Source organism: Dromaius novaehollandiae, chromosome 2, assembly GCF_036370855.1.
Source record: "Dromaius novaehollandiae isolate bDroNov1 chromosome 2, bDroNov1.hap1, whole genome shotgun sequence".
Classification (NCBI taxonomy): domain Eukaryota; kingdom Metazoa; phylum Chordata; class Aves; order Casuariiformes; family Dromaiidae; genus Dromaius; species Dromaius novaehollandiae.
The window spans coordinates 117,546,268-117,571,792 of record NC_088099.1 but is presented as its reverse complement, the minus strand read 5'-3'; the positions used below and the strand labels follow the sequence as shown (position 1 = coordinate 117,571,792).

At 40.0% G+C, this 25,525-nt stretch overlaps 1 protein-coding gene across 2 annotated transcripts in view; it reads left to right on the top strand.

The window, feature by feature from the left end:
- EMILIN2 (elastin microfibril interfacer 2) overlaps positions 1 to 24,727 on the top strand; it is a 35,998-nt gene extending 11,271 nt beyond the window's left edge. Inside the window, exons 3-8 of one of the 2 annotated variants that reach the window (XM_064507257.1) lie at positions 2,238 to 2,410; positions 5,197 to 7,131; positions 15,954 to 16,283; positions 16,850 to 16,888; positions 23,150 to 23,284; positions 24,315 to 24,727. In XM_064507257.1, coding sequence (XP_064363327.1) covers positions 2,238 to 2,410; positions 5,197 to 7,131; positions 15,954 to 16,283; positions 16,850 to 16,888; positions 23,150 to 23,284; positions 24,315 to 24,652 — 2,950 coding nt within the window. In that variant the 3' untranslated portion in view covers positions 24,653 to 24,727. Of the gene's footprint in view, positions 1 to 2,237; positions 2,433 to 5,196; positions 7,132 to 15,953; positions 16,284 to 16,849; positions 16,889 to 23,149; positions 23,285 to 24,314 lie in introns of those variants that run through there. The other variant, XM_064507258.1, reaches the window with a different exon arrangement.
- Positions 24,728 to 25,525: the final 798 nt, after the last annotated feature.

Genomic DNA, 25,525 nt, shown 5'->3' with positions numbered 1-25,525 from the left:
CTCTTGGGTGGCCGGGATGTTGTCCTTTCCAATAGCGCTCTTTCCATTGCATTCATTTATTTACTTTTAAAGCACTTGACCTTGGGATGTCTGTACTTTACGTTTATAGGCAGGATTCGACAGATGTTTTGGTGAAAATTGTAAAAGTAATTACAAGCTTGAGTGCACTCTACAGCTGTTTCATGTACCCTATTTTGAATGTATAAAAAATAAATTAAAAAAGGTTGGAAATCAAGTCTGAGTTTGCATGCACCAAGTTGGAGTTAGAAAACCTGATAACCAGAGCAAACCACTTTAGTTACAAGTAGCTAATAGAAGTACAGTCTAGTCCACCCCTGCCTTTCCATTAAGATTTACAGGAATAGAGAATCCAGAGGGTTTATTAGAATAATACTGGTGTGGCCCAAAAAAAGTTGTTGAAAGTATGACATTGTCTCTAGTCAGGTAACTCTTCTCCCTGAAGGAGAGATGGTAGGTAAAGTAATAATGCAGAATAATAATGCAGTGAGTATTACTTGAGTGCAAAAGTTAGAATATATTGTTATAGAATGGGGAAAAACATTGATTAGAAAAGAAACAAATTCATAACTAGTAGTTACACTTGAAAAAACCAAGTTGGCTAAGTAGCTTACCATAGCAGAAAGGAACAGCAGATGGGTATCAGATGTAGGACATTATTATTAAAATTATGTCTATGAAGGTGGAAGATGCTGAATAAAAAATACAGAATTTTTCCAGCAATTATTTGCACACATAGGAAGAGAAGCCCTGAAGAGTAACAATTAAGCTTCTAGTCTGTGACTTTCAATAGAAACTGTTTTCTAGTCAGTTAACACTTTCAGTCTCCTGGCTGACTACTGACTGTTTTTAAATAGTAAACAACTTTACATATTGATACAAGAAAACAGTTACTTTAATGAAACTTCTTGGGGGGTGATAGCATGACTGATTCTGGTGCCTTTTCTGCTCTGTATTACTTCTGTCCCAAAATATACTCTTTATGAGCCTAGCCAGGCTACCAATGTAATTTGTTGTAGGGCTCCAGTGGAGTGTATTGCGACTGACCTATGTTTCTTCTGCTTATTTTACTACTTTAGGGACACCTTTATTGTGAAACGAGTCTGTCTTTCATTAATGGATGCAAACTCTAGTTCTAATCTGAAATAATCTAAGAAAAAAGATCCAGAAGTGCAATAGGGAGGATAGCAGGATACTAGTTTTATTCACAGTAAGGAATTCACATTAAAAATTGGGCTAATTTTTTGTTTATATTGAATATGTGTTCCAAATATACCAATTTATAGAACTCAGGTGAAGAATACCTATTTTATTTATTTTCCTCATCTCTCAACCTGAAACGAATTATTTCCTAAATTGCTTCAGTTTTTATAATGGCATTTGTTTATAGTCTGGTAGGATTTCATATTGTATGACTGTAGTTGAACATGCCATATATGTATAGAAGGAAAGTTACGGAAGAATTAAGTTGTACATTCAAAATCAGTTTGTCATTTATTGGCTTTTAGTGGTTAATCAGTGCTTAAGTTAATTAACAGAAGCTTGTATGTGCATAACGCGTGCATAGGTTTGTCTGTAAGATCCTCTTCAACTTTATTGGGACAGTGAAGTAGGAAGGAGTTCATTCCTTGATTTGTCTTAGCCTTTCATCTGACTCCTTTCATGTCCTTATCTGACCTGTGCTTTCAAAGTTTCTTCTGTTCCTGGAGTATCCTTCCAGCTTTGACTGCCCTGCGCACATGGACTCTGAGGAATGTTTTAAGTGGAGACTGTAGAAAGACAAGTGGGATGAAGCAGGCAGAAGTGTTTTTGATGTCAAGGAGAGCTGCTACCAGAGCAGCCTTGTGAGTGGGTTTGTGATGAAAAATAGTCAGTTAGGAGAAAAAGGTTCTAAATATGTAGAGTAATATTTACACTGGTAGCTACTGTTACTCTCAGCAGAGCCTGATGAGACGAATTTTCTCTGCCCACAATACATTTTCACTCCAGTCAAACAGCAAAGCCCCTGTTGCTATGGCCATGTTTGCTCTCCATGACATGACTGTGTTGAGTGCAGGTAACTTCAAAGCTAGACAAAAACATTTGCTTGTTTGATGTTTGAAGGTAAAAATAAATGAATTTATTTTCATAAAACACAAACACTGTTTTAAATTTAAGTTTAATCTAAATAGCAGAATAGATTACAAATCATTTAAAATACAGCCTTTCTCTTTTGGCAGATACCGAATGAGTTTCAGGCCTCGATATACGGTTGCGTATAAGACAGTAACAGAGCTAGAATGGAGATGTTGTCCTGGCTACAAAGGTGAAGACTGCAGAGAAGGCCCAGAGCAGCCCAGTAGGGCTCGTCTTCCCACACCGCCAGCAAAAGCTGTTGTGAAAAAAGGCTTGGGTAACGTTTTGTTTGAATTTTGGTATGCATGATCATGTCTAATTTCTTCCTTTGTCCTTTTTAAGTATAAGAGGCATTATGGTTTCTATTAAACTCTACTACTGGAAGGTGCAAAAACCATATGCAGGACACTGCAGAGTGAGAAAACGTAGCCATCCAGTAACAGTCTTGATGCAGGGAATTTCCTGAGGAATGGATGGGTGGGTGGCCATAAACACCAGCTGGCTACTAATGATTCAGGAAAACCTTTGTGTTAAGGTGGTTTGTTTTAAGAATTTACGCTTTTTTGTGGTTTCCCAAATGTACAGCAGGAAGATATATCTGAGAGGAATTATAACTAAAACAAAAAAAGAATAGATACTAATTTTAATGATGTATGATGCTGCCAATGGTACCTTATGATATGATAGTACCCTAATGAATGAACAATGTTTGTATAAGATACTGCCTTCTGAAAGGGTAAGAGGAGTGCAGTTACTCCAAAAATAACTGTCTTTTCTCTGTTAAAAAATGGTAAGCAAATATTTCCTTTTGAAGGATTTTTTCACATCGTCAGATTAGTGTTGCATATAATGTTTAATCAGTTTTCCACCTGCAGTTTTTGTGTAGAATGGATTGGATCTGCATAGATGGTTGTAAAACAGTCCTAGAGAGTCTATAGATGCTTTAGAAATAAACCCTTTGCATATTTTGTTAGCTCATCTAAAATATTACTTCCAATAGATGATAAGAAAATATTGTGATATCTTTACGTAACTGGCACACGCACACTGTTTATGTCTGAAGATTTTTTGTGATCTGACTAAAAAACCATACGAAGTACCTTGCAATGCAAAAATAGGGCAGCGTATATGTAATAGCTACAACTATTGTAGCTACAGTGTGTGTGTATGTGTATTTATTAAATCAACATGGGTCACGCTGCCAATCTTGAATAGTACATTTGTGACTTCCTAGCTTCTTTTTAATGTCTTCAAGCTGAAATCCAGTTTAAGAAAACTTCCAGCTACATCTCCTTCAAACTCTGTCTCAGCATTGTTCTCTAACGTGTATCTAGCATTCATAGCTTGGCTGCAGCGGTAAAATTCTTTTCTTTGAAAATTTAACTGTTAACAACATTCCAACACAATTTAGTCATAATCTGAAAGGAGACTTTTCTTATCCTGAACTGCTTGCTTGTCATCTGAAGGAGTCCTTCTAATGCTAGCAATTTGTGCCTCTCTTTTCTGTCCCAGTTAAAGATGTATATTTACTTCTTTACTTTTGCTTCTCAGTGTCACTTGTTTTGCTTTTATGTTTACAGTAGCATCCCTTAACTGTGCAAAGCTCTTTGAGTTATAAATTGAATAAAAGATACCATGCAAAATAAAAATTAGGATAATACGTGACATATGGAGTTTATTCATTTGTACATAATGGTAAAGATGCATAGAAATATTTTATACATAGAAATATGTTTGTATGGATGTACATATTAAAATGATATTAAAGTTGGTTAAACTAAAACAATCAGTGGTCTGTCTGAAAGTGTGATTTATATTAGATCCTAATTTCAGATCACACTCACTATTTTGACTTAATAATGCCTCGTTACTGAGTCAGAGAATCCCAGAAAATAGGGCTGAAGGGATTTTACAAGGTCAGTTTTTTCCATCCCGTAAAGTGGGATCAGCTATACCTCATCTATTCCTTGCAAATGTTTGCCCGTCCTCCAGCAGTGGGGATTCTGCTGCTCCTGTGGACAGTCTCTTCTGATCTTTCACCTTCTGTACCTCACTTTTCTGGCCTCACCTTCGCTTGCTCCAGTTTAAGCTCATACTTCTTGTCTTGTCCACAGTGGATATGGAAAACAGTTTATTCCCTACTCTTTTGCAGGTTATCCATTCTCCTCTCTTCTAACCTAAATAACATAGTTTATTTCAACTTTCCCTGTGGTTATGCTTTCTTGACCTCTGATACTTCTTTCTTTCTTCTGCATTTTCCACAATTGTTATACTTTTGCTTGAAACAGGACATCCAGAATTGTACACAGCTCTGCAGTCGAGGTGTTGCCAATGACAAATGGTTTGGAAGGATGGTTTCAAGCTTATTAATTGCTTATAGTGTTAGTTAAAAACTAAATTTCAGACAGAAGTCTGCTTTTTGCTTTTTTTTTTTATTTAAAGAAGACAGTGTCAGTGCTATTTTAATTTAAGCATTTTGGATGTGCAAAGCTTATGTTTTTATATATATTTGTTTTATTTAAATACATATGAAATAATCAGGTATTTTTAAAGCAAGTGTGGTAATTGGAGTGCCTTTCAGAACCCTGTCCAATGTATGTGTTTTTACCCCAGTTCAGCAAAATACTGGAGCACAAACCCACTTTATGCATATAAATTATTGCTACTGAAGTCTTCAATGGGAATTCAGGAGCAGCACGTGCTAAATTATTGTTTGTAAAGATGCAGTGACTCTAAGACAATTATACTGTGATGTATAAGGATATATAATAACTTAGTATATATACTATAGCTTAGATTCGTGTTTGAGCAGGGAGGGTTTCTGCTTGTTTGTTTATTGTTTGTCATTGTCGTATCTTGGCAGAAATTGGCCAGTGTTCTAAAATTTTTGGTTTGGAGTTACTTGATTAACTAGTGAAAACAAGAATGGAAAAGGGGACAAGCATTATTCATTTCAGGGCATTATTTGGCTTTAAATAAAAGTAAAATTAGCCTCAGCTGACCAAAATGGATACCATTAGGAATATTAGTATCCAGATTTTGTCTGTTATTTCTTTGAAACAGATGCTGAGCCAACAGAACTGCCTGAACCTCCACCATATGAGAAGAAAATGCAATTTCTTGAGGAAGAGTTGTTCAGACTTACACGATCAGTGCTTGATCTTCAGTCCTCCTTGGCAGGTGTGAATGAAAACCTAAAGCTGACTGTCCAAGAGGATGCTAGTAAGATGTTGGTCACTTGGCTGAACAACCTTTATGACCGCCCAGGGCCTGATAGTGCAGTTGGTGGTGAAACAGATGCTATTCGTCTGCCTGGACTTACCAGCAATAAAGACCAAAAAGACCCTTTTATTGATTTTGAAATGGAAGATATCAAGTCTGAGCTAGCTGACGTCAAAGAAGCTTTGAAGACCAAGAATGACCAGCTGGAAGAATTGAATGGAAAAGTAAAAGGCTATGAAGGACAATTAAAACAACTGCAGGAGGCAGCACAAGGACCTACAATAACAATGCCTAGTGACAATATATACAAGGACTATATAGACTCAAAATTTGAGTCACTCAGACAGGAAATACTGGAGGGATTTGAAAAGAAAATGGCAGATCTGAAGAACTCATGTGAATACAAACTTCAGGATATCCAGCAGCAGTGTGATGACAATGAAAATAACTGTTTAGGAATAATTGATGTTATAAAAGGAAAGGAAAATGACTTGAGGAAAGAAATAAATACTCTCCGAACTCAGATTCCATCAAACCAGTCCAGTTGTTGCAAAGAGGGTAGTAGAAATGACTTTGACCAACGGATAAAAGATTTAGATAAGAAGATTGATAGAGTTGTGGAAGCACACAGGATCTTGAATGTCAGAATAGATAATGAAATCAGTCGATTGTCGACTCTAGATTTAGAAGACATGTTTGGTGAGAGATTGGAGGAACTAGATTCAAGGATGAATGTTACAGAACGAAATGCTGAGGAACATTGCTTTTACATTGAAGAAACTCTCCGAGGTACTATAGCTGCTGAAGTAGATGAATTGAGAGACTTGTTTGACCAAAAGCTACGGGCACTGGAAGACAGACTTGGTGGCACTATTTTAGAGATTGCTAATACCACAGACCCAGATGGAATGTACGTGAATCCTGGGCCTATCCTGCCCAGTGACTCTGGATTTGTAAATGAACAATTTACAGCAGAGATGAATCTCCTGAGGAACAAACTACTGTCTCTTGAACACCTGTGTGGGCAGAAATGCCAGTCTGCACCACAAGGTACAGAGGACCTTCAGAAAGAGATAGAAAATTGTAACAACAAATACAATCACTTGCTTTTGAAAACGCAGGAAAATTCTGTTCTTCTGCAGTCTTTAAATAGCTCTTTTAATGAGAAACTTAACTTAATTAAGGGTAACCAACGTGACATCCAGAAAATGCAGAGAGACTTGCGTGTATTGCGGTATAGTCTAAATGTCATGGATAAAGATGTGAAAAATCTTCAAGATGGCCTAAGTGACTGCAGGGAGCAACTTCTGGGTGTCAATTCTACCTGTAAAAAAACACAACGGGGTGTCTCTCGAAAAATTGATCAAATGCAGAGGACGCTTGCAAATCAAACCGCTCATTCTAGCGATAATTGCTGTATTGAAGTGAAAGAGAGACTAGAACAATTAAATGACCAAGTCTTGAATGATCTTAGCAAGTGTAAGGAGAAGACGCAAGGTATCCAGGAGGGTGTTTCAGATGTTGATAGCAGAGTTTCCCATGTTGAAAAAGTTTGTGGCAAGCTGGACTTTGTCTCGGGTAGGTTGGAGAAGATAAAAGAAGGTCTGAATAAGCATGTGAGCAGTTTATGGAACTGCATCCGTGAGATGAATGGAACTATAGCATCTCATTCCAGAGATATTTCTGGCCTCAAAAATTCTGTCCAACAGTTTTACAGTCAGGTGTCTAAAATTACCACAGACATCGAAGACATGATGAAAACTCAGTCTGGCACAAGTAAGTTTTCTTTGCCTTTTTTAATGGCTTTTTGTTTTCTGCTAGCTTTTTCTGAATCACTTGCAGAGGAGCTGAACAAGGGAGGAAAAACTTAATATTATACAATTTTTCTAATTTTGGCTCTTTGCTCTAGAACACTGTAGAGGACTTTGACTACTTTTAAAAGTATTTCCCCCCAAAAAAGGTCAATAGGCTCTCATATTTACTTTGAGCCAGAATAAAGGGAGTGAAGAAAAAACTTAGTATTTTTGGATGGTGAATTTAAAATTAGTTTTAAATAATAATTATCTGTAGATATTATTCAGGTTAATTATATTTGATTTTGTTTTGTTTATTTTTTTTTGTGTGAAACTTTCTAATTTCTCAGGGGATTGAAAAGTAAATGGAGAAAACTGAAGTAAAAGGAATTCAAATTTATGATAATGACTGTTCCTATGAGATTAGCCCTCTAAATTTTGTTCTTAGCATGAATTAATGATTATAATTTAGCACCTACTCTTTGATTTAGGACTTTTACAAACAGGCTCTGGCAAATTTTGGGGTAGCAATTTAAGATTTCTCCTTCATAGCTCTGCCAAAAGTTTGTATTCCCACAACATAGTTGGCAATATTTCACACCCCAGCTGGCAATGTTTTCACACGCCAGCCACTTCCATTAACATGTTCGTGCCAATATACCTTCACAGGTGGTTTAAGGTTTGCATTAGAGTGCCTGAGAAACAGGGGCTCATTCCCTTTGGCTCACACCGCTATGAAATGATAACGCCTAGGAAAGAGCAAGGCAGGCAGTGATGCAGACACATCAGTGAACCTTGCTGTGATGGTTTAGAGTCCTTGCCTGATGCCCCTCAGTCCCTTCTGTGATTCTCACCCCAAATTCCAGCAATGAGGCTTTTTTTGAAAGAGTCCAGGCTTAACAGAAGGAAGCTGGGTTCCTGTTTCTGTTACCATGAGTGAAAGACATAAGAATTGAGGGCTAGTTTGAATTTGTACTCTTCAATTAGTTGTGAAACACAGCCTATGCTTCTGTTCTAAATTCTGTATACGTATGAGATAAATTTGACGTAACAAGAATTACTGTCTCAAAATTGAGGTAGACTTCCTTTGTCAGAAGGAACTTTCTGGGCTTCGGTATCTTCATTTGACATTTTATTCCTTTAAGAATAGGATAATTAAGTCAGGAGAATTACAGGTGCTGATAGCAGTTCAGATTTGGAAATAGATCTGTGAAAAGTCTATTAAAGATGAGATGTTTGGGGCTGGCCAGCCCTGTATTGACTGAGTATTGATTCCTGGATGCAGTTGGGAAGAATATGCTTTTAAAGGGCAGAATGTATTCAGTTGGTAAGAGAGCAGTAGGAAAGAGGCCAATTTCTGTGTTTGGCCCTAGATCAGAGAAAGCAGTGCTGAGGGAAAAGCTTGTGGGTTATTGCAGCTGCCATAGGCTGAGGGAGATATGATGCATTACTGGGAGAGTTCCTGCTTGAATGAAAACGTTGTGTTACTTGAAGGGTCTGAAAATGATTTCTATGTGGAAGAAAATGCTTCTCACTCAGAGGCAGAGTCCTGAAAGCCTATGATGGATATGTTTGCTTTGCGCGATTAATTGTTAAAACCTAACATATTGCAGTACTTGACACAAAAGTCCTTCTGAGCTGAGAAGCTCATGCATTAAATTAAAAAACAGCATTTCTATTCCTTTAAGAGAAGAAGTGAATGGGAATGGAGGAGATCCATAATTCTCAGACATTTCCTTTGGTGAAATCTTGACTCTGCTCAAGGTTAGGATCTCACCCCTACATCTTGCGAAAACAGACCCAGTCACCATTAAAATGCAGTATAATGTATTTACGTAATCCTATTTCTCATCTGTCTCACCCCCCAAAAAATTGCACTAGGGACTGATATTGGAGAAGGAGCCAAGGTACACAGAGTAATCTTCCTCCTGCTGTTTAAAGCAGGTGTTCCAGCAGCCTCATGGGTTCTATTTATTGACCTCTATTACAGTGTTGTAAAGCACTGAAGAACCTGAGCATGCCTGGGTTTCCATGGCATAATTTGGTTTCAAAGCACGGCTCTCCATCCACCATTAGTTTTTAGGAACCTTGGGAAAAGACTCTGCTATTAGAATCCAGATACACAAGTATACTCTGAACTGCACTTTCTGCTTTAGAGTACCTCTGGCCTCCAAAGGATTCATAGCGTACATACTTAGGTCCCAGAATGTTTCCAATTAAAATAACACTGTCTAGCACAGCAGTCTGAGTAGGTTTTGATAGCTGGAGTTCCAGAAAGATTTTGTCAAGATTGCCTTTTTTGGAAGTAGCTTGGGAACCCCATTATGTATGTTGGGTACAGCTTGAACTGTTTTTAATGACCTTTTTGGGATCAGTGTTACTGTTACACTAGAGGTCTGTCCTTGTCTATGAGAATTATTTCCAAGATTTAAATTCATGATCTGTGTGACTGCAGCGTCTTCTCTGACACCTGTGTTATTTGAAATGGAGACTTTCAATTCTGGCTGTAGATCAGTGTTAGATTTCATATGCAGTGTTTGCCAACATATCGTAGCATTCAGATGATGTCATTTGACTTAGGGAGGGTTATAACAGAAACAAGTTACTACTTAGACAGTTGTTTGAAAGCAGTAATTTGACGAGATATTGCAAGAATTATAATATAAAATCTTACCAAGCAGTGCAAGTCCAACATACTATAAACCTGAGCATGGTCAAATGACCCTGAAGTCAAGAATGTGGCTTCAGAATTTTTTATTAAGGTATTTTGGATCTAAGATTATGATAAGTGACTCTGTCCAAACTGAGATGATGGCTTAGTAAATAATTGTACGTCAGATACAAACTTAGAGGCCAAAACCTTATTTTATTAGTTAGAATTTCTGATAAAGGTAATGCAACTTCTTTCTTCTGGCATTGAATAAGGTGGCAGTGGTTCTTGTTCTGTTATCTATGTAAGTTACTATACGGGCATACCTCGGAGATATTGTGGGTTTGATTCCAGACCACCAAAGTGAATATCACAATAAAGCGAGTCACACAAATTTTTTGGTTTCCCAGTGCATATGAAAGTTATGTTTACACTATACTGTAGTCTATTAAGTGTGCAATAACATTATGTCTAAAAAAAAAAAAGTACCTACCTTCATTAAAAAATACTTTATTGCTAAAAAATGCTAACCATCATCTGAGCCTTCCACGAGTTGTAATCTTTTTGCTGATGAAGGGTCTTGCTTGGATGTTGATGGCTGCTGACTGATCAGGGTGGTGGTTGCCGAAAGTTGGGGTGGCTGTGGCAATTCCTTAAAATAACACAACAATAAAATTTGCCACATCAATTGATTCTTCATTTCACAAAGGATTTCTCTGTAGCATGCGATGCTATTTGATAGCATTTTACTCACAACATAGCTTCTTTCAAAGTTGGAGTCAATCCTCTCAAAACCTGCCACTGCTTCATCAACTAAGTTTATGTAATATTCTAAATCCTTTGTTGTCATTTCAACAATGTTCACAGCATCTTCACCAGGAGTAGATTCCGTCTCAAGAAACCACTTCCTTTGCTTATCCATAAGAAGCAACTCCTCATCTGTAAAAGTTTTATCATGAGATTGCAGCAATTCAGTCACATTTTCAGGCTTCACTTCTAATTCTAGTTCTCTTGCTATTTCTGCCACATCTGCAGTTACTTCCACCACTGAAGTCTCGAACCCCTCAAAGTCATCCATGAGGGTTGGAATCAACTTCTTCCAAACTCCCGTTAATGCTGATATTTTGACCTCCTCCCATGAATCATGAATGTTCTTAATGGCGTCCAGAATGGTGAATCCTTTCCAAAAGGTTTTCAATGTACTTTGCCCAGATCCATCAGAGGAATCACTATCTATGGCAGCTATAGCCTTGCAAAATGTGTTTCTTAAATAGTGAGACTTGAAAGTTGAAATTACTCCTTCATCCATGGGCTGCAGAATGGATGTTGTGTTAGCAGGCACAAAAACAACATTAATCTCGTTGTACATCTCCATCAGAGCTCTTGGGTGACCAGGTGTATTGCCAATGAGCAGTAATATTTTGAAAGGAATCTTTTTTTCTGAGCAGTAGGTCTCAACAGTGGGCTTAAAATATTCAGTAAACCATGTCGTAAACAGATGTGCTGTCATCCAGGCTTTGTTGTTCCATTTATAGAGCACAGGCAGAGTAGATTTAGCATAATCCTTAAGGGTCCTAGGATTTTTGGAATGGTAAGTGAGCATTGGCTTCAACTTGAAGTCACCAACTGCGTTAGCCCCTAAGAGAGTCAGCCTTTCCTTGGAAGCTTTGAAGCGAGGCATTGACTTCTCCTCTCTAGTTATGAAAGTCCTAGATGGCCTCTTCTTCCAATATAAGGCTGTTTCGTCTGCGTTGAAAATCTGTTGTTTAGTGTAGCCACCTTCATCAGTTATCTTAGCTAGATCTTCTGGATAACTTGCTGCAGCTTCTACATCAGCACTTGCTGCTTCACCTTGCACTTGTATGTTATGGAGACAGCTTCTTTCCTTAAACCTCATGAACCAACCTCTGCTAGCTTCAGACTTTTCTTGAGCAGCTTCCTCACCTCTCTCAGCCTTCACAGAATTGAGGAGAGTTAGGGCCTTGCTCTGGATTAGGCTTTGCCTAATGGCAATGGTGTGGCTGGTTTGATCTTCTATCCAGACCACTAAAACTTTCTCCATATCAGCAATAAGGCTGTTTGGCTTTCTTATCATTCGTGTGTTCACTGGAGTAGCACTTCTAATTTCCTCAAGAACTTTTCCTTTGCAGTCACAGCTCGGGTGTTTGGCACAAGCAGCCTGGCTTTCGGCCTGTCTCGGCTTTCGACATGGCTTCCTCACTAAGCTTTGCCATTGCTAGCTTTTGAGTTAAAGTGAGAGATGTGTGACTCTTCCTTTCACTTGAACACTTGGAGGCCATCATAGGGTTATTAATTGGCCTAATTTCAATATTGCTGTGTCTCAGGGAATAGGGAGGCCTGAGGAGAGGGAGCGAGACGGGGGAGCGGCCGGTCGGTGGAGCAGCCAGAACACACACAACTTTTGTCTGTTAAGTTTGCTGTTTTATATGAGCGTGGTTCGTGGTCCCCCAAAACAATTACAATACAAACATCAAAGATCACTGATCACAGATCACCATAACACATATAATAATAACGAAAAAGTTTGAAATATTATGTGAATTACCAAAATGTGACACAGAGACACAAAGTGAGCATGTGCTGTTGGAAAAATGGTGCCGATAGACTTGCTCAACGCAGCATTGCCACAAACCTTCAATTTGTAAAGACTGCAATATCTTCAAAGTGCAATAAAATGAGGTATGCCTGTATCAGTTACTGCCTATTCATATAGATTCGTAAGTTTTTCTGTAGTTGGAAGAAGCATGGTCTGTAGCCAGATACTGTGCTGGGATTGTAGTTTGCTTTGGTTATGATTATTTGACTTAAACTACAATTCCTTTGGTAATTATCTGTGTAGAAGGGTTTCAAAAATAACAGCTAAATACTGTCTGCTGAAGTTGCAGTTTAAGAAAATAAATGTCTGCTCTAAATGACAGCATTTGTAAAGGGCAGCATAAAATCTTAGCTTTGTAGCGCAAATAAGAGAGGGCCATATAGTTGATTTCTGTAGACTCCCCGCCAGGTTGTACAAAATGGTGCTTTGTAACTGAACAATCAGATATCTTTTGCATCTATAGGAACATTCAAGTCATGTCTTTTTGGCTTCTCATTAGTGCAGTCACTGGTTCCTTTACTTACTGGGCTATTTTATGCGGTTTCTTTCTGTGTGCTCTTTGAGGGGTTGGTAAGTGCGTGGTCACAGCAGAACGATACTAGAAGGAGCCAGACCCCAAAGAGCCACCTCAGCTGCACATCCAGGTCATTGCTCTTCTCCTTGCAAAATAATTCTTTCTTCAGGGAAGTAAAGTGGAGTTTAAAACTGCCTTGCTAAGCAAATAGAATAAAATAAAATATTTTTAAGAGGGGAAGAGGAATGAAAGAATTCTTATTTTAAACTTGAAAGGGAAACCTTTTTTTCTGTATAAGTTACTGACTGGCACCTGAGAGCAGAAAAGAGAGAATGCTTTTATCTGACCTGATAACTACTAAGTCACCAGTTATGTTGATGATGATAAACAGAGCAGTGAGAACACAGCTGCTGAAGATAGTGTCATGGTTTTCAGCTATATAATGATCTAAACTCTGCTGTTTGCCTCTCCAGCTTTTTTGTAGACAGGGGGGAAGATTTCTGTTTTGTAAGCTACTTGGCAGAGCTTCAGCAAGTCCAGCTAAATTCACGCAAGCTTCATCAGGGATTCATTTTTCTCATTGCTTCCCTGGATTGAAAACACATGTTATGTAATTCAGTATCAAGATAGGGTGGTTCCAGTGCTATCATCTTTGTTAAGTGATTTATTGGTACTTTGTCATGGTATGATGCATCTCAGTAGAAGAAGCAAAAAAGGCAGGCAGAAATGGCAGATCAGATCCCTCTCAACTCAGACACACAGCTGATTATTGGCACTTTAACTTAAGCTTTATGCAGGTAAATTTGGATTTAGCTTTGTATAGATACAGTTGGATAATTTTGAATACTGGAGTATTGATGCTGCGTGCAAGGAAGCAATCTGCACAGGATACAGGATTCGAGATTTTGATTGTTGTAGAAAAACGAGCACACAAACATTCATTTTCTCTCTGTGCACCCAAGTCATTGGCTTAATAAAGCTCAGTTTAAGTGACGAGAGAAATGAAAAGTATGTACATGCCAAGGTATGAGAATGTTAAGCCAATTTCTGTTTTGAACGAGATTAGTCTGAATAACTCAGCTGAATTATTCCAGGTCTAAATCTGTGCTACTGAGGACAGAAGATGTCTCATTAAGATAAATAGAACAACTCTGCTGGACTGAAGAATGAACTAAACAATTCACTTTCATGCTTCAGATCTCCTTCAGAATAATTTTTATACCATTTTTAATTCTGGGATGCTTACAAAAATAATTCTAATGTTAATCTGTAGAAAGTGAACATTTTATTTTGTAGTCCTCTGTCTTGTGGGTAGAATTACCAAGAAAGTTTCAGTCCAACTCTCTGGTGCGTACCTTGTAAAAATGTCAATTCTCATGGCAGTTCAGAACAGCCAGCAAAGTTCAGGAATACTTTTTTTTTTCCTTTTTTTTTAACAGACATATCTAGCAAATGAATGCAGGTGTTGTGAGGCTCAAAGTTCCAAATTGCCTCCCAATACTCTGGAAAGTTTGAATTTTTTTATGAGACTGAAAACAAGGAACAAGATACATGAGGCAAAGTACAGGTGCAGAGTTTGTCATCTTTAATCATATGCGGTGTCTGAGCCGCAGACAAAAAGCACCGAGCAGTCCCATGATGGCACGTGGGCTGCCAGCGACGCAGGCTGGATCCCAGCCCATGTGTCCCAGCCAAGACCTGTGCAACGCGGTTGCATCCTGCAGCCCTGCACCACATCTGCTTCAGGGCACTGTGGTTTGGTTTAGCCTTAGTCACCAAAGAACTTACCCAGCTGATTTTGGACTCTAATGGGTTGAGGTGCTTTGTTCTGAGTGTTGAGGCATGGGACAGTGGTCTCCCACCATGGACTTGGGCAAACGTCTCTGGAGTGACCCCTTGCTTCAGATACATTTGCAAGAAGATAGTTGTCCATTTGCTCAGAAGCCCTCACTTCCATCCCTGTGTCTAAAGACATACTTTAGTTGCAAAATGCAACCAAAATAACCAATACTGATAAACAATACCAATACATTTAGAAAGGAATTCTTTACTGTGGTCTCTGGAATGGGCATTTATTTAGACAGGTTCATTTTTTTAACTTACGTGTGGAAGTTTTGTCATTGTATCTGCTGAAATCACGTTTGTAAATTTCTATTCTTAATTTAGACATAAGTCAACTTCACGCTTAGAAGGACATTGCATCCTTGACTTTCATCTAGAACTACACTTTTATGAATCTGTTGTAATTCCTATAAAGAGTTTTGGACTGGACCAGATATACAAACGTAACCATGTCAGCACTATTCAGTGCTGATGTCAGTTGCATTGGCTGCCCTACTGGAAAAGTCTTTTAATGGTATCTCTTCCCTTTAGACAATAAAGATAATTCTGATAAATTTTATCCTAGGGTTCTGCCTCTATTGTCAGAAAATATTTGTAATGGAAGTACTTGGAATTTTAGAATTCTTTACTTTTCCAAGTAGGAAAAAAATTCTGTGATTCTGTGCTCATTTACTCCGTTTTTTTCTTGCGGGTGCTTTTTTTTTTTTTTTAATCATCATGCTAAGCGATCAGATAAGACTGAGAGCTATGGGGGGAAGTGGAGGTCAAGAGAATTAAAATGAAGGTATGAAGAACAGCTTGAATAGCATGAAACTGAGGTGAACGCAGTGGAAGGAGATAGCTGTACTACACAGCCAATGCTATGAAAACAACTGGGACTAGGTTAGTTGGTGAATGTCCACAGATTATTTTGACTGCTGTTTGTCCTGTCTGCTGGAGACTCTCCAAGCTGTCTTCACTGCTTTCCCTGTGTCACAATCTGAGAAAGAGGGAAATGTGTAGTATTTCAAGAGAGGAACGGAGTTTCTCCAATGCAGTCCTTGATCTGAGGGGAAAGATGGCCTTGCATTGAGATCCATTTTATTTTGAAGGATTTGTTTTACATAAATTGCATAAAGCCATTTCATATGCTATTTTAGGTGAATAATTCTGTATCTTTCCTCTTCTTCAAACACTTCAAAGGGCAATCAGAAATACCGCGGCAGCCATTGCCACCAAGACCACCCCTGCAGCCACAACCTGGCATTTCCCTGCTGCCATCCAGGCCAAGAACGCAACCGCCACGACAGAGGATCCCCCTCCAGCCCCCACAGTCAAGACCTCCCCTGCGCCCATCATTGCCAGGGTCGGGAGTTGTGCCATTTCTCCCAGGAACAGGGATCATCGTGGAGACTGGAGAGGCAGGGCCTCCTGGCACTGTTTTAATGTCAGGAAGAGGACGGCTTAGAAGCGTAGATGGTCAGGCTGGTCAAAGCACCATGCCCTCTGCTGAGGGGTATGCTGGAGCACCAGGTGAGAGAATTAAACTAATGACAAATCACTCCAGTGTAAGTGCAGAAGATGTGCCAGGTCTTGCTAGAGAGGTGAGACAGATCTGTTGTGCTCTACCAGTCACCTCTGTCTTTGGTGGACACCTGTTCTAGCTATTACAGTTTGGAACAGGCTTATGGCAGAGGTGACTCGCAAATGGTCCTTTGCAGCCTCCAGCTGGCTACAGAAACAGGGAAACAGGTTTAACGCCAGTTTTGCTGCCTTTGCCAAGGCTGCACAAAGCATGAGGTCAACAGAGCTGATGTAAAATCCTTGGTAACTGTGGCAGTCTTTACCACTAGGGAAACAAGTTATTTTTTCTTGACATGATAATCACAGTAGATTTAGTATGTTATAATAAGAGTTTGGTTTTCTTTGCTTATGACCACCCCAGTTTAACAATAATCTGAGCATTTCATAGGAGATGTTGAGTGAGTTACTATTTGGTAGTAACCAAATAGTACTATTTTTTTAGAAGTCTGCAGTGATATTTTGTCATAATGTACTCCATTATGGACTGTGTAACACATGCTACTTTTGCTTTGTAGGATATCCAAAGTTATCTCCTCCTGCCACAGACTCACAAGGTAAGGCAGTTGTTTACTAGAAATTCTTAACATAGATATTTAATGTTTATTTTGGTCCCTGGAAAGTCACAGCTGAGAAAACAAAGTGTTTGTTTTTAGTATTTAAGCTTAGTTTTGAGAAAAGTCTGACACATTTTTGCTAAACCTAGGCATTAAAACACAGTCTGCATCCTTCGAAAATATGGTGGGTTTTTTGAGATTTTTCAGAATAATTCATTTTGGATTTTTGTTACATTCTGTTTTTTTTAAATACTAAGGGTTTGTATTTTGCAAATGTCAGGACTCTTTTTTTCCTTTTAAATGCAAATATGTATATATATAATTCTGATCATTTTAGTATTTCTTCAGTAAGAAATTACAAAGGCCAAGACTAAGATCTTGAAGCACTGTAGCACCTGAGCTACTAAGTGATTTGGTTGTCCTTGTGGGAGAGCTTCTGGCTTTGTTGGAGTCATAGCAGTCATGTTACTGGCTTCAGGGAAACTGAGAGTGCTCCCGCTGTCAACCACAGTTCAAACAGATCTAAAATGGAGTTTGTTAGATTTGGGGTTTTTTTGGTTTTGTTTTTGATTCTGTTAATATCACAATTCACTCATATATTTGAATGATAAACAGGTATAAATCTTGTGTGGGACATACTAGTTAGCCTTGATAAATAGGTTTATTGGGTGCTACCTGCCTACAACTTCATACTCAAGATCTTATCAAACCCTGGGGAATGGTATCCTAGATCAAAGTGGATATTCCCACACTCTTCAAAAAGAATGATTTCATCTAAATTTGTTTGAGGAAGTATCAGAAACTGATGAAAATAAAACATTAGGACTTCTTGGCATCCAAAAACATACCCTTGGGAATTTGATGGCCCTAACAATGATAGACACAGGTTGTGAAGACTGATCTGGGGACTGAAAAGAAAAGTTGTAATGATTTCACACTATAATTCTGATACTTACACTTTCTAATTGAAAATCATAGCCTTAAAGCAGTGTTTGCATTTGAGGATTGTGGTGGTAAGAACAAGAAGCAGTAGGTTAGGCTTCTGGAAAAGGATGAGACATAAAGAAAGTGTTCATTTATCTTAATGCTAACAAAGCCAATATAAATGTCTAGATTTCTGTGATATATATATATTTCCTGGGGGAATTCTTCTCTTCCTCTTTATACCATCTATTGCAATTTATAGGCAACAACATTTTAATAAGTTTGTGCTAAAACTGTGTGAAACGCAGTAGGGTATAATGTTGCAAATGTTAAAAACATTGAAGGCAGGGTGTGGTGACCAGGGTGTGCATATGCTGCTTGGTGGAACATGTTGTAAGAAATGAATATCGTCCTGAGAGGCGGACTTAACCGAGACACTCCTTGTCCTGATCAGGAGCACTAAAGACATATCTAAATAAGAGATACCTGCCAGTCTGTCATAAACTATCCCTCAAAATGCCTGGCAAACCCAGATGTCAGATACAGTCAAAGAAAACAGAGGTAAGTATACTTGAATGGACGCCAACTATCCCTGACCATTAGGGCCATGACTACTTGTGAACAGCAGTGAAAGAGCAGCTAACAGCACCGTGGAAATTAACAGCTGAGGAAGGGAAGGTTTTTGGCTTACTGGAGGAGGAACTTAGGCTTAGAAAAGGGATCAAGGGATCCTTCATACTAACTAGAGTAAGACCACAGTTTATAATGTCTTCATCAGTCTTCACACAGTACATTTTGTGGTACTGAATTTATAATTTGAAAGAATACCAGGCCTCCTTATACTGCCTAAAATAAAAAGCTTGTATTATTTCATCGGCCTTCTAAGTACGTGCTTTCATTTCTGTTTCTCAATAGCTTCTGTTGTGTAAAAAGCATTTTTGAGGAAGTTGAGGGCTCCAGCTCTGTCCTCTGGGATTTAACTAGCCCGTTTTAATTCTCTCCTTGAATGCTAAGGCCTAATTTGCATATTTTCTATACCAAAGAATGTTTTTTGAGCTTTTCAGATTGATTAGCTATCTGTTGGTGTACGTCTTATGGTACAACTTTCTAGGTGAGGATCTTCAAGGACTTTAAAAGTATTAATGAGAGAGTTTAGGAAGTACAGTGGTATGTATTAGCTCTTTTGTTTAAGGCAAAGAGGAGTTAAGTAGCAGGACCTAAGTGTATCCACCTTAATCCCTTTTAATACAAGAAGAGTTTAACCAATTGTTAATTAAAGAAACATCAGCATCAAATGTTATTAAGCATGGCAATTTTACACAGTCATGAGAACTGGTGTTTGCTGGAGGTAAGAGAATCGCAGGGGTGGAACTAACGAGTTGGTCTGGGAACTGATGAGAAAATGTTTATAAGATTCCAGGTCACAAAACTAGGCAATGACAGTGCCAAGAAAAGGATTTGGATTTTCTGACTTGCTCCTGTTTACATGAAGGAACAGCTCAATTCACAAAAGCATATTGAAGGCCTGGGTAGGAGACAGGTCTTTATATGAGGAACAGGTAGGTAGTAAGATTTATCAACAGAAGGCTCTTTTACTAACACACTCGGAAGAAAGGTAGTGTCAATCTAAGCCCGTGTCTTCACGGCACACTGGATGAGTTAACGTCTGTGTTAGAAATAGTGAGACTTTAGTAGAGCAGAGCTAATGGGCCCTGCCTCGTTGAGCACTGGCTGGTGGATATGGGCATGGCACGGTGCTGTAGTGGGGGGCCATCTGTAAGTAGAGGCAATGCTCTTGAAAATGAGACGCGTAGGGTTAAACTTAAGAGTTAAAAAAAGAAAAAAGGCAGTGGGGAGGCATGTTACCTGGTGATATTTCTCAGCCCATTTCCTTTCACCCAAATAATGGATTTTGCCCATGTTTAGATTTAGGAGCACTGGCCAATCTGAAGCTGAGAAAATCTGGTAAATCCTCCATACTGCTGCTGTCTGTAAGGGAAACATATTTACGTACTGACAAATAAGTTACATACTTACAGCCTCTATTCTGTTTTATGTAGACTGTTAAAGTGTTCTCATTTCAATAGCTGAGCAATTTTTGGCAACACTGTCACACTTGGTTAGTTTTTTTTCTCTTTTCATCTGGATGGAAATTGTCTATGCTGTGTACTGTTTTGTTTTGCCTTTTATTTTTTTCCCTTCCTCCCTTCTGGTCCTTGGACTCTGTGGGAGGCATGACTTTTGTGCTGGGAAGTCACATGGGAAGTGGAGAACCAGAAATACAACTAGCAGATGGGTGGAAGTAGATGTAACCTTGCAAAGGCCACCCACCCTTGTACCTTCCATTGGCTTTTGACTCCCCAGAATGCCTTATGTCAGCCTAGACTGCCATGAACACACCTGCTCCATCTTACGTAGAAATATACATATGTATGTCAAGGGAAAGCTTGAATGCATTTAAAATGAAATAATTTTTTTACCCGCAGAAGCTGTAAAACTAACTAAATATTTCATTTTGGAATAATGGTTGAATCTTTTGTGAGACTTTTTGCTGTCTAGCAGTTCCAGCATCAGAACCGTGTATGCAGTTCCTAGCTTTTAAATGCTTTAGAACTGTTCCTCCTGATTTTTGTAATTCCACAACACTAACTGCTTAAGTGAAAGTGTGGTGTTTCCCAGCTTGCACCTTGCCTAGAGAAACTGAACTTTTTGCTCTTTGCATGAAGAAAAGTGTTTGCAAGTGGGGGTATGTAAGAGAGAGTGGGTTCATCTGTTTACGAAGTTCTGCAAAACATCCTCGTGTGCATGCTTGGGAAGTTCAGGGTAGATGAGCAGACAGGGAGGTGGATTGAGAACTGGCTGAATGGCAGAGTTCAGAGGGTTGTGCTGAGTGGTGCAAAGTCCAGTTGGAGGCCTGTAGATAGCAGTTCCCCCAGAGGTCAGTACTGGGTCTGGTCTTGTTCAACTTATTCATCAATGACCTGGATGAAGGGACAGAGTGCACCCTCAGCAAGTTTGCTGATGATTCAAAAGTGGGAGGAGTGGCTGATACATCAGAGGTTTGTGCTGCCATTCAGAGGGACCTTGACAGGCCGGAGAGGTGGGCAGAGAGGAACTTCTTGAAGTTCAACAAAAGGAAGTGCGGAGTCCTTCATCTAGGGAGGAATAACCCCATGCACCAGTACAGGTTGGGGGGCTGACCTGCTGGAAAGCAGCTCTGCAGAGAAGGGCCTGGAGGGCTTTATGGACTACAAGCTGACCATGAGGCAGCAATGTGCCCTTGTGGCCAAGAAGGCCAATGGTATCCTGGGCTGCATTAGGAAGAGCATTGCCAGCAGGTCGAGGGAGGTGATTCTCCCCCTCTGCTCAGCTCTGGTGAGGCCACATCTGGAGTGTTGTGTCCAGTGCTGGGCTCCCAAATACGAGAAACATGGAGCTACTGGAGTGAGTCCAGCAGAGGGCTACTAAGATGATTAAGGGTGTTTAAGAGGGTTTAATAATTCTCTTTTGGGCTAATACAGATAAAACTGAGCTGATATAGCTGAAGGCCATCTGCAGAAGGCTGCAGATCTGAAGCCATGTCAGCTGCAGACTCTTCATTCACACGATTAGTGTCAGTGCAGGAAAATCTCAGGGAAACCTTGGCGAGCCAGGATGGGAGTTGCTCTGGTACCGAAATGAATACCCAGACAAAAGGAATGGTAGCTGCTGCAGATGGAGAGCATGCACAGCAGTTCTGGACAAGCTGCAGGTGGTTTGTACCATCTGTGCAATATGACGGCAGGGGAGAGAAACCTTTCTGAGTGAGCCAACAAAACATTCGATGAAGTGCATTTTCAGTCACTTTGAATCTCAAGGGAAGCTGAGTAGACAGACTTTCTGTAAGTTGTACAGTGTTAAGGTGGTAAAGTTTTTCAGAAGTTCCTTAAATAGGTGTTCTTTTCATTCATTTTTATCCTTTTGAATAATGTGATTTAGCTCACAGGAGCATTTGCATGTACACTGGGAGGTAGGAGTAATGAAAAGGCTTCTGTCTGTTTTCTGAGCATGAAATGAAATACTGAATAAGGAGATTTCACAAGATACACTGGGCAGCTGGCTATTAGCCCCTGAGGGAAATCATGATGGTTACTTCATGGTTGTTTTAATGGTTATGTCATTTCTGAAGTTGCAGGTATCTTCCCCTCCCACCCTCATCTCCACCCTGCCTTCATCACAAGTTATTCAGAAAAAATTTGTTTATCCACCTTTTAGATGAAGTTTTGTCACTTTTTAACTTCTATTTTTAAGTGTTATAATCTGAATTGGATATTGGTGTCATTGGCTGCTAATTGGAAAAGACATGGATCCTACCCTGAATGGAGTAGGAGAAGGGAAGGAGCAACTGAGGACAACTTTAAGTCCTAATTGTCTGATCAAAGCAGCAAGAGCTGACTACTTCTAGCAGCGTTCCTGCCTTGGGAAAAGCATTTGGAGGGAAGGGGACTAAAGTGAGACTAATGACCGGTCAATCGCTACAAACTTGCTGTTAAATCAATCTGTTAAAAATAAAAATTGAATACGTTTTGTCCCAATAGTCAATTTTTTGTGCCTGTCCAGCAGAAGTATTTTATAGTGGCTATCTGCTTATTAGCTAAACACTGAAGTGTCTGGTTAATCTACTGAGAAAACAAACAAACAAAATTGAATTGAAGAGTCCCCAAAGGAGAAGGGGAGAAGAGTGAAAGAGAGAAAAAAAACTCTGGTCATAGTTCCCTTCGACTGAAAATCAAAATGTTTATTTTTGTAGCTGTTTTTGTACCCTTCATAGCAAAGGTAGCATTTTCTAAGCTGTGTGCAGCTTCTCTTTAAAACACATTTGAAACATAACTAGGAAAGCTAGCAGGAGCTGTGAACCTTTAGGGTTTCTGTTGCCATTGTGATAATAATCTAGAGCAGAGACATCTAAGGGCTGCTTGGATCCTGAAGAAAGTCCACAGTAAAAAAGTTGTTGAATGCAGTGGGGCTGGTGTTTCCACTTTCAGCGTTTACAGGCCACATTACCTTTTCCTTAGAGGGAAAGGAAGGCTCTGGCAGGTGAAACCAGAGTTCTGGCTCCTTCGCCAGAGCTGGGAGGCTGTGACCAAGGGAGGGATTTCATGGCCCTTTGTCTGTTTGTGGTAAGACAGCTGGGACCTGGGCCAGCAATACATATTCTGCTTGCTCTGGCACCCCCGAAGTGATGGGACTAGTCTGAGTGGAGTATATGCAGGAACAGGGACACTGGATTGTAAACCACAGGGGAAGGCTGTGTCATCATCCTGATGTGACCCTAAATCATGTTCTTATCCGTTCTAGGACCTGCTGCTGCTGTGCCCTCTCTGGTGTCATTTTCTGCTGGGCTCACACAGAAGCCTTTCTTCAGTGATGTCGGTGTGGTTCATTTTAACAAAGTGCTTGTGAATGACGGGGACTATTATAATCCCAACACAGGTAACAGCCAAAGAGTGGACCCATAGAGATGCCGGCTGGGCAACAGCATGGCTTACCAGTGTTTGATGCTGTCATCTCAGGTCTTGCTGGTGCATTGAACAAATAGAATACACAAGTCCCTCTGAATAGGTACACCTGAGTAAAAGCTTCCTGTGGGCGTAGCCAGACATGCACTTTGCCACTGCTGGTTGCCTGCAACTGCCCAGTTGTAGTCTCTACTCTGTCATACTCCCTGCTCTGCCAGCATAGCCGGTTGCGCACCTCACCCCATCTCAGGCCAAACGAGCCCAGTTAGCAGAGGCAAGGTACTGGTTCTTGCTAACCCGCTTCACTGCAACTCAGCCAGATAACCTTGGGGAGGGAGCAAGCGAAGTGGCTGCAAGGAAGCAGCAGGTAAGTGTAGGTCAAGAACAGTAACCTCGCTCTGCTTAAACCCTGAAGGACTAGTAGGCTTTAAAATAACAGCAGCAGTCGATCTTTGGTAGGATCTATGCACGGATGGACTGAATTTCTCTCTGCAACAGAAGGAGGGTGAATACAGCCTTAAGCCATGCACCTGTAGCGTGACCATGTATGCATAGGCCTAACTCTCCCTCCAACTCCATACTTGTAACATAGATGTCTGTGTAAACCACCCCCCCCCATACACCCCAAAACACTTTCTGAGCTTTCTTGACTGAGCTGCTCTTTAAACCTCAGGGCTGCGTGGGACTAGAAAAGCTGTCTGCTGTGACGAAGTTGTATGTGCCTGTGGTGTCAGTGCTGTCTCCATCTCAAATCAGCAGTTTATACAGCCTAAAGGGTTTCTGAAATGAGTAATACTGGAGGAGTCACGTAGCTCAAAGTACCCCTCTGCCCTCATGACTGCTGTCAGCTGGTCAGCAGTCCAAGCTGACCTTGTTGCAGTATCAAGTACCTATGTATGAAACAAAGGGTAACGCATGTTGCTTTGTCATTGTGCTTAGAGCACTAATAGCTCTCCATTTTGGATAGATCAGAAAAGCTCAGTCTCACTCTCTCTCTTGTGCAGGCATTTTCACATCACCATATGAAGGGCGTTATCTGATCACCGCTGTGCTGGCTCCCGAGAGGGACGAGTATGTTGAAGCAGTGCTGTCCGTCTCCAATGCAAGCGTTGCTCAGCTCCACACAGCAGGGTACAGAAGGGAACTGCTGGAGTATCACAAACCCTACTCGGGGAAACGGACCTGTGGGGGTCCCGGGACATTCCACCTTGTTCTTCACCTCAAGGCAGGAGATGAAGTAAACGTCGTTGTGACAGGAGGCAAACTGGCCTACACAGACTCTGATGAAATGTACTCCACATTTAGTGGAGTTCTGCTTTATCCTTCCATTACTCATGTCTAGGTTTATCTTGAACAGGAGAGAAGGGTAAGATATTCAGAAGAAATTAAGTGTAATAAAATCCAAAGCTTTAATATATTCAGTTTATATATTTGATTTCAGTGATGGGTTTGTGGTCTGCACTGAGACCTTTTCCTTTGTCCCCTGTTTCCAGAAATAGCAACAAAAGACATGTTTCTATAGCTAAATTAACTCCTTCCCCAAGTCATTGTTCACCCCTACAGCAGAACTACTATCAAGCAGAAGATGTGTTCTCAGTAGATACTTCTCCAGTGTGCTCTTGCTCTTCCCTAGCAAACTGGCTTTTGCAGTCTTTTCCCTGGTGTATCACTGCCAGTTTCCCTAGTGTATCAAAGTTTACATTCTTGCTGAAGTTTACAGTTCCATGGTCAACTATTTTCATGTTTTCAATAAGACAGGGACAAGAAAGTGAGCTTATATCAGACATAGTTGATGACTTCTTAGTCCTTGTGTCATTTAGTATGTTGATCCAAGTACATTCACATAAGCAATTCATTCGAGACAACTGCTACCCATGGCAGTGCAAAATGATATTCCTCTGCATTTTTCTTTCTTCCCTTAAGGGCCAAATGCCATGTTATGGGACAAGATGACTGGCTCATTCCAGTCAATTGAAAGCAGCTGTGCAAGGAAAAAAGCTTACCCTGACTCAGGTTTGCACTGGACAGATGTGAGTGCAAGGTACAGTTGCTACTAGTGAAAGATTTGGAACGGTTATTTTCAACTGATCATACAGTAGAAAGACAATCAGCTAAGTATGTTGCCCTTGATATTCAGGCTTGGTGTTAGAAATTCAGAGTTCTTGGACAAGACAGTTCTGAAAAATGTGAATTGTCTGTACTCAGCTAAAAAAAG